This window comes from Marmota flaviventris, chromosome 12, assembly GCF_047511675.1.
Source record: "Marmota flaviventris isolate mMarFla1 chromosome 12, mMarFla1.hap1, whole genome shotgun sequence".
NCBI classification, from domain to species: domain Eukaryota; kingdom Metazoa; phylum Chordata; class Mammalia; order Rodentia; family Sciuridae; genus Marmota; species Marmota flaviventris.
Window position 1 is genome coordinate 10,730,167 of NC_092509.1, and position 19,120 is coordinate 10,749,286.

General features: G+C 50.7%; 1 protein-coding gene across 1 annotated transcript; it reads right to left on the bottom strand.

Annotated features, from left to right (window-relative positions):
- Positions 1-1,790: 1,790 nt before the first annotated feature.
- On the bottom strand, positions 1,791-18,824 carry Fam89a (family with sequence similarity 89 member A). The gene is made up of 2 exons (XM_027948044.2): positions 18,555-18,824; positions 1,791-3,683 (listed from the first exon to the last, which is right to left on the bottom strand). The coding sequence occupies exons 1-2, from the start codon at positions 18,822-18,824 to the stop codon at positions 3,420-3,422; spliced, it is 534 nt and encodes a 177-aa protein (XP_027803845.2). The 3' UTR covers positions 1,791-3,419.
- Positions 18,825-19,120: the final 296 nt, after the last annotated feature.

Consider the following 19,120-nt stretch of genomic DNA (forward strand, 5'->3'; position numbering starts at 1 on the left):
GGTCACAAGTGACCAGATTGGGTCCTTTTTAGTCTGTGCCTAGGCTAATACAGGGCCCCTAATGTTGGCCTGTTGGTAGTCTAATGGTGGCTCTCTGAAAGTTGGTATGAAGAAGGAATGCTTACCAGTCTTCAAATATAGTACAGGAAGTAAAGAATAAAAGACCTCTTTCCTCCTGTTTTTGTGCCGGGGACTGAACCCAGGGGTGCTCTACACTGAGCTGCACTCGAGCCCTTTTACTTTTTTGAGACAGGGTTTCACTAATTTGCTGAGACTGGCCTACAATTTGTGATCTTCCTAATGCAGCTTCCTGAGTCCCTAGGATTACAGGGGTATGCCACTGTGTCCAGCTAAAAGGGTTTTTAAAAAAATGAGGAATCCAATAACTGGAACCACATCTAAATACACCTTAGGGTTAGGCTCTGACAGCCCCATTTCTGCAGGAACACCTGAGACCCTTGAAGGTTACAATATGCCTTCCTGATATCTAACTATAACCTGTCATTCTAAAATTGGGAACAGATTCTGAAGGGGAAAGTTTTTAACTTCAGACTAAGTCTCAAATATTTTCTGGCTCCTGAAGGGCCAACAGAGGGAAAACAGTACCAAAGCAAAAGACCTGGCTGCCCCAAACAGGATTCTGCTTCCTTATTTCTACTTAATGACTGTGTATACTGCTTTGTGCCAGGCACTAGTCAGAAGCCCTGAAGACGCCTGTGATTAGCTCACCTGCTTCTTGGGAGCCATCAGGAAATGCTGAGAGGGTGGGGAGAGAACAGCCTCAGGTCAGCAGGTGTGCCACCTACGGGTAGGCCAGGGAGCTACTGCCCAGGACTCCGCGTTTGGTGGCTCTGGCTGCCACAGCAAATGACCACACTGCGTGTCTTAAAGCCACCTGTGATGCTCCCACCCCTGGAGGCAGAAGTTCAGAGTCGGTTTCACTGGGCCCAGTGAAGGTGTCGGCAGAGCCAAGCTTCCTCTGGAGGCTCAGGGAGAACCTAGGCTTCCTCGCTGCTGTCGCCCCCTCACCCTCGGCTAGCCGCTGCAGCACTCCAGCCTCTCCCACCCCCACAGGGCACCCCATCGTGTGTCAGGTGTCCCTCTACTTCCCATAAAGCACCTGTGATGGCATTGAGGACCCATGTGGGTAATGAGAACAATCTCCCCACATCAAGATTGCTGAAGACCCTGCAAAGGCCCTTCCACCAGATAAGGTCCCGTCTACAAGTTCCTGAGACTCCTTGACTAGGCATCTTTGGGGGACCAGTTTTCAACCTGCCACAAAACCATTTGGCTAACAGGGGCTCCCCCACAGTGACACCCCCTTTCAGGTTTGGGCAGGACTCCTATGGAGACAGCCTTTATCTGTGACCTCATCAAAGGATAGGAAGGCAGACATCAGGGCAATACAAGGAGCCCTTTGCCAGGCAGCCTGCAACGAAGCGCACCGCCCTCCTGGAGCTGCCAGGCCTCTGGGCTGCCCTGGACCACATGTCTGCACCAGCCAAGAGGCAGACTTGGCGCAGCTCTGAAGATTCCCTTGCAACATCCACAGAATGCTGTTGAACCCCTCCCAGTTTCCCAGAAGACACCTGGCACGGACAAACCCAGCAGGGATGCCAAGCAAGCACCTGCCCAGAGGTGAGCCTCTACCTTCTGTCCCTGGGCTGTGCCTTGAACTCCTTACAGCATGCCCCCAGTCGTGCTGAATCCCCCAACTTCCCTCACCTGCCCTGCCCTCCCTCCTGCCCCTCTGGTCCTGACTTCCAAGCCAGGACTTCTGACTTTTAAAAGCATTTTATTGTGTTGTGTGACTTTTTATAAAGCAGAATTAAATAACTTTGGAAGCAAAGGTGGCATGTTGGTGATCCCAGTCCACTTAAGATAAATGAGTGTTCATGGGTTGCCCCCCTCTGCACTGGAGCACTGCCCTCCCGGGAACAGGCTCCAGCTCCCTCCAGAGATGGCAGAGGAGCTCCGTCCCCAGAGATACACAGATGCACAGTCACCACCTGCCAAGGAACCATGGGTGCCAAGGGGTGCTGCCAAAGCCTGCACAGTCTTGTTGAAGCTCCCCAGTTGACCCTCAACATGGTCAGGCTGACCTAAGTGCTAACTCATGGTGAAGAAGGGTCAGCCTCAGAGACATAGGATCCTACAAGTGACCGGACCTGCTGCTTTCGACTTCCTGTCTTCACAGAATCATCTTGTCAAAGGGTGAAGGCAACTTACTGGCACCCTTACGGTAACTACTGTCAGCAGAGGAACTGAGCAGGGTGCCTTCTGCCAGTGTGGCCCAGTTCCTGAGACCTGGCATGCTCTGCTCCTAAGTCAGGCTGTACTTCCCAGCACCATCCTGAAGGAGGCACCAGTGAGCACTCATCACACTGGAAGGAAGAAGGCAGGAGACTGGACAAAGTCCAGACCTTGCTACAGATGGTGGCCTGCTACTAATAAGAGGGCTGCTGAAGCTCAACAGAGGATGGAAGCTGTTTTGAGATGCATTTAACAGCAAGGAACACTGCTTTTCTTTCCACACATGTTTGTTTGGAATAGCATTCAGGTCATGAAAGTGGATTATGCATTGGATTCTGCATTGAAAACAAAGTAACACACAACACAGTTTGGGCATTTTATCCTTGTGTTTAACAGTGTAGTTCTCATAAAGTATTTTAATAAATATATGAAGGCTTGAGGTAACCACTGCTTGGAGGGGAGGGTGGTTTGCTTTCCACATACTAGTTTACGTTCAGGGTCATTTAAAATGAACACAGTCGCCATCCAGCGACTATGCAAACACTGGCCTGCCCAGGTTTGGTTTTTTTCCCACTCAATGTATCTTGGTATTATCTTCCTTCCTCCTATACCAGAGGGACAAAATGACCAAGTTCTAGTAGGCTGTGAGAATGCCATGATGGCTGAAGCGGAAACGTTTGTCTTCTCGATAAAAGGCTTCCATGGAGTCACCTGGACCATCAGTGATGCGGCCTGAAAATAAAGCTGAACAAAGAGGCTCCACCACTTGTTAAACAGCAAGAAGTGCTGCTGGCTAGGCTGGGGAAGGGGCAGAGGAATGGCTTCATCCATCCCCAAATGGAAGCATGACCCTCACGGAGGAGGTGCCAGTGACCTGTCTGTAAGGAATGACTCAGGCCTCTTGCAGGGCCTCTTGCAGGGCCTCTTGCAGGGCCTCTTGTCCCATGAACCTCCAGCAGGGGTGTCTACACCCAGCACAAGCTGCCAAAGCATTCTCAGTACCTCGGGGTCACCCAAGCAGACCACCACTGTGCAGCAATGGACTCCCCTCGAGTCCCACGTGGCCGAGGACTGTCCACAGTGGACAGGCTAAACACATTCTTGCAAGAAGAGCAGCAGATGCTGACAGTGGGTCCAGTTTGAAGCCACCACCACCCGAGGCCTTAGATGGACTCCAGAATCCAGTCACTGCCAGAGAGTTGGGGCACAGGCAGGGGCAGGCTCCCAGGAGGGCCTCCATCCTGGCCTTCACGAAGGGAGCTCTGGTCCTGGAAACCCTCTTCTTCCTCATCAGAGAAGCCGTTCTCCAGTGCACATGAGCAGTCAGGGCTGGAGGCTGCCTGGCACGCACCCTTGTACTCCTGAATCGACTCGTAGAGGCTGTACAGCTGGCAGAGCAAAGATACGTCCAGCTGCCGGAGGCCAACCTGAGGGAGGGTGGGAGGCAAAACAAGTCAGCAAGACCGGCCAGCTGTCTGCCGAGGCTAGCTCAGTCCTCCCACACAGGAATAGAGCCGCATCACGCGGACACTGGGGACTCCAGTTTGGAGAACACCTTCCCTGTGTCAGTCCCATCCACAACCTGGGGAGGAGCGCTGCTGTGAGGTGGTGAGCCCAGCCTGCAGAGATTGCTGTGGCACTCCAGCTGGCTGAACCAGGCACACCAAGCAGGTCATTTCCTCCCAGCCACCAGACTCAGAAGACCCTCATTTGCTTTCCCTGTCACTATGTCAGGATCTGAGCGCCGCAGTCACAGCTCCAGGGGTTGGAATGCAGCCACCCCATAGCATCCAACTCCAAACCAGCTCAGCCCCAGGTTTGCCAGAGGACATTTGGAAGCCAAACACCCTCTGCTCCAGACAATGGTTGTGGGATCCCTCCCCAAAGCAACCAGCTGACCATGAAGAAACCCAGTAACAATGGGATATGACTCAGCCATAAAAAAGAATGACTTTGAGCTGGGCGCAGTGGTACACACCTGTATCCCAGCAGCTCTGGAAGCTGAGGCAGGAGGATTGTGAATCCAAAGCCAGCCTCAGCAAAAAGCAAGGCACTAAGCAACTCAGTGAGACCCTGTCTCTAAATAAACTACAAAATTGGTCTAGGGATGTGGCTCAGTTTTCTTATGCCCTGGTTCAATCCTGGTACTCCCCCCCACATACACAGGCAAAAAGAATGACTTTATGACTTTTTATGGTAAATGAATGATCTGGAGACGATCATGCTTAGTGAAATAAGTCAATCCCCCCCAAAACTAAAGGCTGAATGTTTTCTCTGATATGTGAATAAGGTGGGGAGTAAAGAACAGCAGTTCATTGGATTAGACAAAGGGGAATAAAGGGAAGGGAGGGGACGGAATAGGAAAGACAGTGGAATTATTAGATATAACTTGGGCTGAGGTTGTGGCTCAGAGGTAGAGCGCTCACCTACCATGTGTGAAGCCCTGGGTTCGGTCCTCAGCACCACATATAAATAAGTAAAAATAAAGATATTAAAAATATATTTTACAGGGGCTGGGGTTGTGGCTCAGTGGTACAGTGTTCGCCTCTCATGCATGAGGCACTGGGTTCAATCCTCAGCACCACATAAATGTAAATATATATATATGTATATATAATTTAAAAAATTAGACATAACTTTCCTATGTTTATACATGAATACACAACCAGTGTAACTCCACATCATGTACATCACAAGACACAAGAATGTGATCCTAATTAGAATAAATTATACTCCATGTATATATAGTATGTCAAAATACCATCACATATCTAAAAAGAAAATAAATTTTTTTTTTAAAGCAGCAGTCTGGTAAGATGCAGCTAACAGCTTCTCCTGGAAACACTTGCCACAAAAACAAGTGGTGGCGGGGACAGCAGCACACACAGGGAATCCCAGCAGCTCTGGAGGCTGAGGCAGGAGGATCATGAGTTCAAAGCCAGCCTCAGCAAATCAGAGAGACCCTGTCTCTAATAAAATATGTTTTTTAAAAAAAGGGCTGGGGGGATGGGGCCATAGCTCAGTTAGTACAGCGCTTGCCTTGCAAGCACCAGGCCCTGGATTCAATCCCCAGCACCAAAAAAACAAAATGGCTGGGAATGTGGCTCAGTGGTTAAGCACCTCTGGGTTCAATTCAATCCTCAGTACCAAAAAAAAAAAAAAAACCCAAAACAAGTGGTGACCAAATAAGGGACACATACTTATTTATCTTCAAGTTCCTCCCTTCCCACTGCCCACCCAGGGAAGGCAGCTAGGGTAGGAAAGGTACCATTTCTATCAACCCAAGACAGAAGCTCTTCATGTTCTTGAAAATGCAGGGGAGCCCAGCACACTTGGATCCTCAGTGTGCTCAGGAACCACACAGGAACCCTGCCCAACACACAGCTCCATTCAGCAGCTGGGGCTGCTGGAAGCCATGGGCGTCGCTGACCACACCTAGGGGACAGCCCTGAGGATGTGCAAAGCAGGGGAGCCTGGCTTCCGCTCTTAATCCCAGGCCAGCTACTTAGACTCTGCTGGGAGGTCTATATGAAGCCCAGTCCACGTTAATAGACACTGCCTGCATGCTAAGAACCCTTACATATGGACATGTGCTTACAAAGAGGCAGATGGCATGCAAAAATGGCTTCCTTACGCAGCACAAGATTCTCCAGGTAAGAGTTTGACTTTCATAAAGGAAGCTGGAGCCCAGTTAAAAATTGCTATTCTTGGGATGAGATTGGGTGTTAAACTGAAGGTCATTCTTTACACCCTTCAATCACTCCCAGCCACCAGGCAAACACTGGCTGGCTTCTGAATAGACCAGACATAGCACTGTAGCTGTGGGGACGCACACCTATCCTAGCACTGGGGAGACTGCAGAAGGAGGATTGCAAGTTGGAGGCCAGCCTGGGACTTTATTCAAGATCCTATCTTGAATAAAATAAAAGGGGCAGAGGACGCAGTTCAGTGTTGGAGCACTTGTCTACCCTTGCATGCCCAAGGCCCTGGGTCCAACCCCATACAGAAAAAGAAATAAGAAAGGAGCTGGGTTTGCCCAGCCCCCGAGGGCAACCTTCTAGACTTTCAGATAGGCTGTCCTGCTGTCACTCAGGCACCTCATGGGCCTAGAACTCCTGGAGAAGCCTCCCTCAGGCCCAGCTCTTTCTCAGGGGCTTTGCTTAAGTCCACACCCTCGGTGGGTCTGTAACACAAGACCCAGTGCCTGGGTAGACTGTCCTAAGAATCAGCTCCGCCCAGTGGCAGCCTGCCCTCAGGCAGCCTCCCAGGTGAGCAGATAGCAAGCCTGGGGGCACCCAAAGCTGGGTCAAACACAGTGGGTCGCCCTCCTGACTGAAGCCTGGGTATGTACACCTGTCAGGAAGTGCGGGATGCTGCCTTGGAACTTCACTGGTGACTGATATCCATCCCAGCAAAGAACCAGCATCTCCACACAAAGGCCTCTGTCTTTCCTGAGCCACTGACATTTATGCTGCTCCCAGGATGGCATTTGAAGCCACAAACAGAAGAAGAGCAGACTGAAGATTGCCCGCTGGGCAGAACCCAGGCTGCCACGACTGCCAACAGTGGACAAAGTGCCCGGCCCTGCCCTCCTACTGTGATGAAGCAGGCGGACCCCCATGTGTGTGCAGCTCTACCAGACAGAGCGGGACAGCAGCACTGGGTGGGAAAGCAGCCCAGGCACCCAGAAGTGCCCCGGGCCACCCTGGGCAGGACACGGTCAATGTAGCAAACAGGATGAAAATCACCAGCAACATGGTACCTGGAGACCCCGGTCAGAAAGGACCTGGATGTTCTGCCTCCAACTCCACAGGCCGACCCTCCAAGCCAATCGAGGCCTCCATCAGCCCTGCTGTGCTGGGTCCTGTCTCCAGCACCCTGGTGCTAGGTGCGACCCCATTGCTCTCTCCCATCTACCCTTTAAATACCTGGAGGCCGGGTTCAGTCCATACCCTTACACCTAACAGACCAGCTAACTCATCTCTCTAAGCCAGGTACCTCGGGTACGGCCACTACTTTCACAGGATGCTCTGGTCTGCTGACCACCGAGTCCTTCCTCCAAGCTGGCTCCTGCTTTCAGAGATTCCTTTCGAGATACAGGCCCTGCACACAGATCCTGATTCAGCAAGCCCCAGAGCACTGAACTCCTCTAGGGCTAGAGTGAGGGAACAATGGAACTTTAGCAACACCACACCCACCCAGAGTCACACCAGCAAGACTAGGGACAAGGCTCGCTTCCACTAAGTGACTCTGACACCATCGGGGTGGGGGTGTGAGACTCTACTCCCACCTCAGGGCAGACCAGAGTCACCCAGGATCACCAGCAGCATGCTGACCTCCACCCTCCCAGGGTGCCTGGTGTGCCTGAGGGAGGCAGGAGCCTGGGCTCCAGGGCGAGACGGCCCCTTGGAAAGTGAAGGCTCTGCCTCTCCCCTCCTGTGACCCGGGCCTCCTTTACACGCGTGGTTCCAGGCTTTCCAACGTCTGCCCAGAACCCTGAGTGGGCCCGCAGCAGTGAGCTGGAAGCAAAGGACAGTGCCGGGACCTCTTGGTGCCATAGTACCAGATGACTCAAAGCTGCCCTGTCATGGGTGGGACACTGGCCTAAAAAGGAAGGTGTGACCCGCCCAGGAACACAGGTCCATCCTGCCCATACCTGCAACACAGGTGACCACGCGCCAAACACTGGGCCACCAGCAAGGACACACACACCCTGCACACGTCTCCGGGCACCCAGACTTCCCTGACTTAGCAGAAATCCTTGGAAATAGCTATAGGGACAGCCCTGACTTCCTGTCAGGACACCTCCTCCTGCTGGCTGCTGAACATGGTCACTCCATCTTCTCAGGGAGCGGGAACTCGCTGGGCAGCGTTCCATCATGGTCAGATGACTCTTCGGCTGTGTCCCTACTCGCCACTGCACCACATGCACCAGTCAGGTTGAGGCCCCTTCGCCCAGACTAGCCCCAGAAGTCTGCTCCACACAGGCCAGAGCCTCTGGGACCACCTGGCCCAGCAGCGGCACCCTGCTGCTAGTGACTGGCTCAGCCAGTTTTCACCCCTTTCCTCCTGGGATGTCTTGGGTCATTCCTGGTTCTCCACCTTATGTTCCAAGTGTGCAGATGGGTCTCCTTCCTCCTGCCACAGGACAAGCTGCTTTAAGGAAGTGACTCACGTCCCTCTGGGAGTCCTCAGCCACCAGCCTGGAGCTTGCAGCATGGACACGCAGATACCAGGTGCCTCAGTGCACACCTGGCTATAGAGAGCTCAGGTTGGCCAGTCCTACCATGGGCTGTGCAGAGACCCTGGCCACACCCCCAGGCAGTCATAGAAGCAGCAGCTGAAGAGGAAGCCCTCTGTGCCCAGTGCACCCCGAGGTGCTCCTACAGAGAGCATCAGGCCTCTGAGTGCCCGCACAGTTCCCATGGCATCAAAGAACACCTCTTGCCTGAGCAGCAGATGCCAAGCCAAGCTTCCTCCAGCAGAGGTCTGGGGCCCAAGAGGGGAGAGAGGGCCATCCCAGGAGCAAACTACAGGAAATAAACAGCCCAGAGCAAGAACTTGCGGAAAATCCAGCCCATGGACACGGTGCAGTCCTAGCTACTGCGGGGGGAAGCACTGCCCTCATCCACAGCTGGATTCGGAAAATACAGCTCTCTTCCGAAAGCATGCACTTTGAAATTCAGAAAGGCTCATTAAAAGAAAAATACAGAATTGTCAGACTCTGCAATATACATCCTTAATTCCAGACTCCAAGATGGGACAACCAACTAGCATCCACTGCTGTGAGCTGCTAACGTCCTTCCTCTTTCCTGTTCAGGCTTCCTGCTTCCTTCCTGGCCATTCTCTCCACTTCCACGTGGGGCTCCTTCACCCCGCTGCCTTGTGCATAGGAGGCTCCCCAGCCACAGAATTCCCACGAGCAGGCCCCACCGTTCTGAGCCAGCCTCCTGCCTCCTCGCTGTGGCACAGGCTCGAGCAGGAATGAGCTTCAGGCAGGATGGTGGCTCCCAGCTAGGGTCCCTGCAGGTCTCTGAACACTTCCAGGGCTACAGGGGGCAGGGGCTCTTTCCAGCTTGTGAAAGACTCAGTAGAGACACTGCCACTAGGCGACAAGGTTTAGACAAGAGGACCTCTAAAAGGAAGATTTTTATTTTCTCTTTTTCCAGGACCAGGATTGAACCCAGAAGGGGACACTCTATCATCTTAGCCACATCCTCAGTCTTTTTTTCATTTTTTGAGGTAGGGTCTTGCTAACTTGCCCAATCTGGCCCCAAACTTGAGATCCTGCTGTCTCAGCCTTCTGAGTCACTAGGACTATAGGCAAGGGGCCATGACAACTGGAAAAGGAAATATTTGTTGATTAAAAAAAAAAAACTCAGGTTGGAGTTGTGACTCAGCAGTAGAGCGCCTTCCTTGCACACATGAGGCACTGGGTTCGATCCTCAGCACCACATAAAAATAAATAAAGGTATTGTGTCCATCTACAACTAAAAAAAAAAAATTTAAAACTCATGAAAAACTTTAAGTTGTCTTTTAGAAAAGAAACTAAAAATAAAAGTTGGGGCAATTTATATTTGTATTTAAGAGATACAAACAAGAGACTTCTTCCCCAACACAGTGGAGGAGTTCCATCGAGGCCAGCACACCAGGAGACGGCAGCAACTGGTGATGTGACAGCTGGTCTCAGTAGGTCACACCAGGAGCCCACCCTCTTCATGACTCCTTGACCCACTCTGCAATGGCCAGGTCCAGAGGCTGGCACAGCCACACACCCACATTAAGGCACCATGCCAGAGGGGGGAGTTCCGTCTGTGGGTGCAGCTAAAGAGCACAACTAGCCCCACAGGCCACCACAGAGGGACACGTGCAGGGCTCACATGTACGTACACACATGTGCAAGCTATGTCAGGACTTCTGGGATGTGGCACTGGATGGAGAAGCCTCGCTTGTCCCTATTACAGCCTCTGCACTGCTCAGCCTTTTTCCCAACAAGCACGCTTCTCTTGAGTTTAAAACTCCTAATAATAAGAAGAAAACACACAGAGGACGCACACAGCTAGCAAGACCACGTACTACAAACCCTTTCTGGAGAACTGACTGGTCATATCTATCCAAAGCCTTGAAAATGTGCCATATCTTTGAATCAGCTAAGGTTTTGTTGGAGAGGAAAAAAAGTCTTCATTGTACAGAAATATATCTTCTTTGTCCTTGTCCTATGAGGCAGTGCTGATTCTAGTAAAATGGACCCTGGCCTGTGGCCAGTCAGCAACAGAGCAGGAGCTGCCCCAGATTTGCAGGACCCTGGTCCATTTGTAGGAAGACCCGAAGCAAGAAGCCCCAAGGTTAGCAGGACTTCAGCAAACTGCTGGGATCACTGCAATTTTTACTTTTGGGTTTTTTTAATTTTCTAGATTTTCTACAGGTATTAACTTACAATGAGAGACCCTTTACTATTACCTTTTAGAAATGCGATGAATGAGAAAGCATACACAGATGGTTTAGAAAAGATGTGGCAAATGCTCAAAATCTAATCCAGGTGTCCATATAAATATGTGTCCACAGGACTGGCAGTAACCTGATTCCTGGTAAAGGACGGTTGACAGAAGGGTGCTGACCTATGTACTGTTTAGAAAAGGAGAGCAAAGAGGAGGACATGGCTGGTGTTGACGTAGCAGGGAAAGACTACTGACCCGGCCACCAACACTGGATAGAAACGCCTGGTGGCCCTGTATTCCCCTGGGCCTCCACAACGCAGCCTGCCGTCCTCTGGTCAGCTTCACTTCCTGTGGACATGTCATCCACCAGGGTGGGACTAGCCTGAGAAGAACCATGGTGATTCAGAAGAGAGAAGCCAGGATGACTGAGCCCCCAGGTTAGGATAAACTCAGAGTTCGTCACACCCCTACCCCGTCTGTGGGCCCTTCTGCTTGCTGACTTAGGTTGATGGCGTCCAGAGACACAGGACAGGATCTTCGTAAGCCCCTCTTGTTATCTCCAATGGCAGCACAAATAAGCCTGCTTCCTTTCCTTCTGTCCTAGACAGAGAGAAAAGCAACTGCCATTTTTTTTTACTATGCCTTTGTTTATTTATTTATTTTTTTTATGTGGTGCTGGGGAGCAAACCCATGCCTCACACATCCTAGGCAAGCTCTCTACCACTGAGCCACAACTTCAGCCCCTGCCATTTTCTTTAACAAATGTCTTTGTGCATTCTTTTGTTTTTCTTTGATTATAAATATAAAACATTTTCACTGCACTAAAAATTCAAATGGGGGCTGGGGATATAGCTCAGTTGGTAGAGTGCTTGCCTTGCATGCACAAGACCCTGGATTCAATCCTCAGCACCACAAAAAAAAAAAAAAACTCAAATGGTTCATTAATCATAGGAACCAGCTTTTTTCCATTCTCCATTGTGAAGTAGATTTCAAATGTTTTGGTCTTGGGAACCCATCATACTCTCAAAAATTATCCAGGGTCCCCAAATGCTTTCATTTATGTGGATTACACCTGATTTTCTAACAATATTCACCTTAATGGAAATTAAAACAGAGAAGCTTTAAAATACTTATTTTTTATTTGATTTGCAGATTCAGTGTATTTACTATAGAATTTTCATCTAACTTTTTGTATAAATTGAAAAGCTTGCATTAAAATTCATTTAGAAATTCAAAAGACACAAAATAACCACAAAAGTCTTGACAGAGAGGAACAAAGTTGGAAGACTCACTTTTCCAAATTTCAAAACTCACTTTAAGTTACATTATTCAAGATAAGGTAGCACCCTCATAAGGATAGAGATATAATTATCATATTCTATCTTTAAGAGATTTGCAATTAAATTCATATTAAAAGAAAAAATACACGGACAACCTAGAACTTATGAAAATATAATGCAGAATCAAGCATATTGAGCAATATACGAAGGATTCAAAGGAAAACATTAATTCCGAAAATGATCTATTACATGGATCTGAAAAACATTTAGGAAATAATATTGAGGTCTCAGAAATATAAAGTAAATTATTGATGAGATAATATGGGGAACAATTTGAAAGACTTTCCCAGAATTTACAGGATAAAGATGAAAATTAACAGAGAAAAAATGCAAGTATATCTATGGAGACCATAAACTGGCAATTTAAAATGCAGATTATTGGTGATTACTTAAAGAACAGAACAAATAGTACAGAAGTAGTAGCCACAATTACAGGGCAGATTACTTTGGGATCAAAAAAAATTATACTGCATATATAATGAAAAAAAATCACTGGGTTACTAACACACAACATAATTCTTTTTTTATGAAAAATATTTGAATTTTTTAAATTAATTTTTTATTTATATATATGACAGCGGAATGTATTACAATTCTTATTACACATATAGAGAACAATTTTTAATATCTCTGGTTGTATATAAAGTATATTCACACCAATTTGTGTCTTCATATAAAACACTTATTAATCCATTAAAAATAATAAACCCATCACATGCTACCAGACCCAGCACATGTTCATAACCTTCATGAACAGTAACATTTTTGTAAATACTTTTTAATGTCCAGCTCATCTGCTTCTGCATTTGGTCCTCTGGGACACGTGTTCTGGTTGAAGTAAATGAAGAAAATCTGGCCCAGTGTGTGTGCGAGCCCGCATATGTGTATATGTGTGTTTGTGTGTCTGGGAAGAAAGGAGCATCCATGTAACAGCCTCCTCTAACTGCCTGCTCTGTGCTGCCCTCCGCCAGCGGGGGACTCTGAACTCCAACCAACTTCCATCCTGCTATACTGAAACTACCAGTCTTGCGCTCTGAGTGGACATTGAAGTATCTAGCACAAGTCACATGAAAAATGTGGAAATGGATTAGCCAAATTACACTCATCTTCCAAGTGCTAGTGCATGTCCTCAGATGAGAACAAAAAAGCCACATTTGTCACCATGACTCATGGACCCCTGCAAGGACCTCAGAAACCCCCAGGAGTCCCCAGACCACATCCTAAAAACCCCTGTTCTAAAAGATACCAGCCTTCAGCACCACAGGCCTGTCCCTTAAGGCACCCTACGTGTCTACTTTGGATTCTGGCTGCTGTGCCACAGGTACAAACTTGTGGGACCTGTCCCATAGCTCACACTTCCACTGTGAGCACTGTTTCTAGGTCCTTACATGAGAATGTCTCCACAGTGTTTTCAGCAACTGTTCAGCACTGTCACTACTTGACTATTATTAAAAGAAACCACCAATATGCACCAACCTACAAGTACTGCTCTTCACTCATGTGACCACCTCTGTGAGACACATTAGGAAAAATGAGATATCTGTGAGGAGGCAGGGAGGGAGAAGGATGTCGTCATCCTCCTGATCCCTCCCAGACTCGGCCTCAAATCTGTAGAAGCTTTAAAATATGTGTGATGATGGCAAGAATGAGGCCCACTGATCAGGCCACTGGACCCGGACCACTCTTTAATCCCAGGGCAACCTTATGTCCCTGCTGGTAGAGGAGTCCACAGGCAGCAGGAAGACAAGATAATCATGCTGCAGGCCCCAGTTACCGATATTTAAAGCCCCCTTGCAACTCTGACTTACTATTCAGTAGAAGCCACTTTAGGGCTTTTAAAAGGAAATGAAATTAAAGGGCATACACTCAGTTTCCTAAGTCTTACAAAACTGCCCTTCACAATAGGACGTGAGGCCCATCTCTCAACCCTCAGGTCACTGTGATCATTCTCTTAAGTCCCTTCTTCAGGTACATGATGTGCTACAGTAACAAACTGCAGATGTACAGATAGTAAAGGATTTAAACCCCCTGAAGTTTAACTTGGGTATTTTACCTCCAATTCTAACTACAACTGAGGGTCCCAAAGACCCTCCTGTAGTTATATAGGTTATACTTGTCAGTGTTGACCTTATCGGAAATAAAAATTGAGGACTTTTGTTCATCCGTCTCATCAATCTAGTCAACCACTCAGGAACATGCCAGACACCCCTCTCTGTACTTCCTAATCTCCAGTCATCCTGTCCCCATCTTCCCCCTCCCCCATCACCTTCTCCCTTGGCATATGGGCTACTGGCAGGGACCGGCCAGGCATTCTGCAGTCCCAGAGCTCACCCTCCTCAACTGGGAAGCTCTGGTCAGAGGACAAGCACCCTCCCTGCTCCCCAGGCCCTTCCCTGCAATACACACACACAATGGAGATTCAGAATGCCCACACCTGCAAGACAGGCCATCTGTGGCTCTTAGGGCCAATCAAGGAAGGGAACACAGTACTCCCCAAAATGGAAGAGGCCACGTATCTTAGTGAATGCTATAGCCAGTAAGGCAGGCTTGGGGACTTCCTGCCTCCAGCATCTGAGGCAGAGCATCACCTCAGGGACAATCCCAGTGTTGAGCATCTGCAGGATGGAGCACGGAAGGAACCCACAATCTTCACGGGAACGTGCAGATGGAGGTGGGGCTCTTGCTAAAGGGTGGCACTGGAAAGGGGCAGATCTCTGCCGCCGGCCTCAGGGCTGGCTGCCTGCTCCCGAGGTCTGCAGTGTACATGTGCAGTTTCCCCCATGGGATTGTGAAAATGGCTTCTCAGAGGGAGTCAGTGTCTGTGAAGTTCATGTTGGTCCTGCTGCTGCATGGTGGGCGTGACCCAGAAAGGCCAGGGTTCCCTGCTCCAGCCTGCCCTAAATATCCTTGCCCACCTGACCCCAGAGAGCTACAGCAACACCCGCCACAACCAATGCAGGCTGGGCTGTGGCTGTTGGGGGCACTGTGACCCTGACATGTGGCAGAAAGGGGGAAGGCTGTGAGTCCAGGCGTGGCCTGTCCAGGGCCCTACAGGTGGGGAGGGAGCAGACACGAGTGTACAGGGGCACAGGGAAGCTTTTCAATCCTTTGGAGCCTCAAATCTTCAGATTATATTCCTATGACCTTATCTGAGGGCCTATCTTTGGGGAACGCCAGTCCTCAGACTTGTCATATGGTCCTGTCTACCCCGTCCTGTCCACATTGTCCTGTCCACATGGCTTCACATTAAGAACATCCCCTCCTGTCCTCATCCCTCGCAGCTGGCCCAGGCTGTCCAGGCCACCTCATGTCATTCTGCAGCTTGTACAAATTGGTCCTGTGCAGCATCCTGTCTTGTCCACATGGTCCTGTCCTAAACTATGGCCAAAACTGACCATGGACATTGTCAAGGGTCAGGTTCCAGAGGAAGAAGAACTACAGTGGCAGGGGGAGGTGAAGAAAACACCTCAGTGGACAGCGGGTCCAGTCTGTCTCTGAACACATCCAGCCCTTTCGTAAGACTCTCCTTTTTCAAAAGCTAGTGCAGTTTGCAGTTCCATTATTATTAGAGTCTTCACCACATTGCCATAAAGATGGCACACCACCAGGTGTCAGAGACTCTAAATGTCCTCAAATCCTCCAGAGCACCTTATAGACATTCACCCAGTGACATGTTGAAAGTGACCTAAAATATTCTCTAGTGTAAAAATAACAGCAAACATTTTCCAGAGTGTCTTTTCATTATTGCTGTTACAGGGCAGCAACCATTTGACACTTAAAGCTTTCCAAATGGGTCCTTCTGGAAGGCTCAGGGGAATCGGTGATAGAGAAGTCACAGATGTGAGATAGCTGCAACAGGGAGTGGTGGAACTTGGAGCAGAAACCACCACTCTGAGCCGCTCAAGGTGTCACCCAGCGTGGGTCAGAGCCCTTTGCCACGCGAGCCCTACCTTCTCAGCCCAGGAACCAGCTCCCCAGGCTCCACCCACGGCATCCCTGTCTCTCCTCTGAGATTTCATTTGCTCACTCAGCCACCACCAGTTCTTCAGCAATACCCAGCCCCTTGCACCTCCAGCTCCACACTTGGAAACTCTCAAACGCCTAACACACTGGCACAATGGCCTGCCACCTTTCCCCAGAGCAGCCACTCCTCCAAACTACCCCTGGGAGCCGTGCCTTCCAAGGTTCAAGTGGCTCCTACTGCTGCCATACAAAGGCAAATGTACCCTGGTGAATGTTTGCAATAGGTGCCTCCCAAAGCACGCTGGCGCGCACAAGGTAATCCTAATATGTGGACAGTACAGTGCTACAATTACACAGGGCCTTGGAGCCCTGCAGACCTAAAGGGACCTGTGAGCTTATGGGAAGTATGGTTAGCACCTCATTTCTTCTTTTTAATATAAAATAGACTTTAACTACCAATTCTATGGAAAATTATATGGATTGAGAAGGAAAATAATGCACAGAAAGCACTAATATTTTACCTATACAGGAGATATCCCAAAATATTAGCAACAATCATCAGTCAGTGCTTTGACTGTAATTTTTCATTGTTTTGCTTAACTACACTTTCCATTAAAAAGCTTGTCATCTTTGATTCCTTTTTATCACCTTTCCGGACCCTAACACTTTATCTGCCATTCCTGCAGCTTCTGCTTCCAAACAGTGGTTCCCAGAGAATTGTTTTCTGGTAGAAGCCAACCCTCCTGTGCACATCTGAGCCATCTCCCCAGGAGCCTCCCACGTTTAGCTCAGCCTCCTGTACCCTCCAAGTGCAGCCAGAAGGGTGCCCTCCTGCTTCTGAGCATTCTCTCCTCCAACTGCAGACTCACAGGTACAAGCTTCCTGCCACCTTCCTCAGGCTCCTCTCCCCTGTGGCCAGGCCCCCCACACCTCCAGGGCTGCAATCCTCCTGAAAAGAAGCCCTCTCCATTCCCCAACCTCCGCCTCCTTTCTGTGCTTGCAAGGGGCTTTTCCCTCAAGCATTTGGTCACCTTCTCCCAAGACATCCAGATACGTCCTTTGTCACAGCTTTGACCTCAGGCCTTCAAATTAAGTGGATCAACACAGACATTCTGCAGATGATTCAGGAGTGAACTCCCTTTCTTGTTTGGCAAGAACTCCCCAGTGGGAGCCTCAGCATGAGTCGTCCATTGGGACCCCACTGGCCCAGGTCAGTAAACCTCTTTAAAAGCCCCAAGACAGTACTTTTAAAGACCTTCTGACATTTCTTGAAATACCTAATCTAATCATAGCTAAATATCAGACAGACTAGAGAGAGATGTTCATTAGGAGAGGAGCTCTGGTCCAAGGCATAATCATGAGGTTGAGTTGTACTTTAGTCACACCTGGAAAGTACTTTGCAGAATGGCCTGTGGGCTCCCAAGCCACCACAGCAAGACTCCCCTGGGAGCATGTTTACAAACCAGAGCTTCAAAGAGGAGTGGCCCTGAGCCTTTCCTGCCTCCCATTCAAGAAAGGAACTTAAACACCAGGGTGGGTCTTCCTTTAACCCAGGGGCTTTGCTAAGTGACTTTCAGGCTGTAAACACAGAGGTGCCCCTGTGTCTCATTAAAATGCAGTAACATCAGTGTCACTTAATGTCTGTTAATAAATGAAAGTGTTCAGTAAAAAGCCTAAGGAATCTTTTTAGAATCAGAAATCACTTCAGTGCCAGCTGCAGAGTGGGACAATATCTAGTTGATTACAATGTGCTAAGGTTGCTTTCTGAATTCAGTTAAGCCTTTTCAGAACAGACATGATCCTTGGAAACTAAGCATAAATTCAATTCTCCTGAGCGAAATGTTAAAAAACATCAGATGCTTACTTAAAGATTCCTCTAACAACTTTTTGGCAAATTCAGTCTTTGGAAACCTGGCTCAGGAGAGGGGACACTGGACTGAGGGAAGGACAGACCTGAGGGGCACCGAGGGCCGGAAGAGGATTAGAAAGGAGGGAGTTTTCTGTTCCAGTTCCTCTGGCCTAAGCCTGAGACAGAGAGCTTAGGTGAGGCTCCCTGCCCCAAATCTCTACTCTGCTTTCGTGGTCACCCTGGCCCACGAACACCTACTATACTTTCCAGGTCTGAGAAAAACTAAATCCGGTTGTTGTGGCCCGGACACGACCCAAGGAAGCCCGGGCTCTCGCCCGGACGGCAGGACCACCGCCACCTCGGGTCTGCAGACTCCTTGCCGCGCCTCAGTCTGCGGCCCCCGCTGCCCGGCTAATCGGATTAGGTTCGCGCGCGGGGGAGGGCCCGGGCCGCTCCACCCCGGCCTTCCAGAACTGTACCCCACCGCGTAGCCCCCGACCCTCGGCCACCACGCAGCCAGGGCGAGCCTCGCGCCGCACCCCGGGAGCCGGCGGGCGCCGAGTCGAAGGCTGCCCTCCGAGAGCCGCCCCGCCGGCGCGCGTCTTCGGCGGGCAGAGGGGACACGCGAGAGGGGCGCGGACTTCCGGGCGGCTGGGCCGTCTGCCTCGACGGCCGGGCCGACGGCGCCTGCGCCCCGCAGACCCTTACCATCTCCCTGCGCAGCAGCGCCAGCGCGGCGTCCAGGTTGGGGGGCTTGGCGCGCGGCCCCGCCGCCCGCGCCCCGCGGCCGCCCGCGCCCCCGCGGCTCAGCTCGTCCTGGATGCGCGACTTCTGCGCGTACAGCCGCTCCAGGTGCCGCCAGCCGCCCGCCGCGCCGCCCGCCGCCGAGCGCAGCAGCCCGCTTAGGCTCTTGGGCAGCGGAGGGAGTCCGTCCACCCGCAGCCCCCGCGCCGCGCCCGCCGCCCCGGCCCCGCTCATCCCTCCGCGGCCGGCCACGCGCTGCCACCCGGCCGAGGCCCCGGCGCCCGAGGCCCCCGCCCCGCCTGGCCCCGCCCCCGTGCCCGCCTCGCAACCCGGCTGGTCTGGGCGGCGGCCCCACCCTCCGCCCACCCCCGGTCCAGCCCCGTGCCGCCTAGGCGCACCCCGCCCTTCGCCCGGCTTGCCCGCAGCCCGGACCCCGCCCCGCTCCTCCCGGATCAGCCCGCAAAGCTGCTGGTGACTGCTTGGGCCCCAGCTCCAGGTCCGACCCAGGAGGCCGATGGTGCTTGCGGGGG

What these genes read in the sequence shown, in the direction of transcription:
- Fam89a (XM_027948044.2), bottom strand. Translation starts at nt 18,824, where the DNA reads ATGAGCGGGGCCGGGGCGGCGGGCGCGGCGCGGGGGCTGCGGGTGGAC. An exon ending in CGCTGCTGCGCAGGGAGATG is followed by an intron (nt 3,684 to 18,554) that starts GTAAGGGTCTGC and finishes ACCCTCCCTCAG; the next exon opens with GTTGGCCTCCGGCAGCTGGA.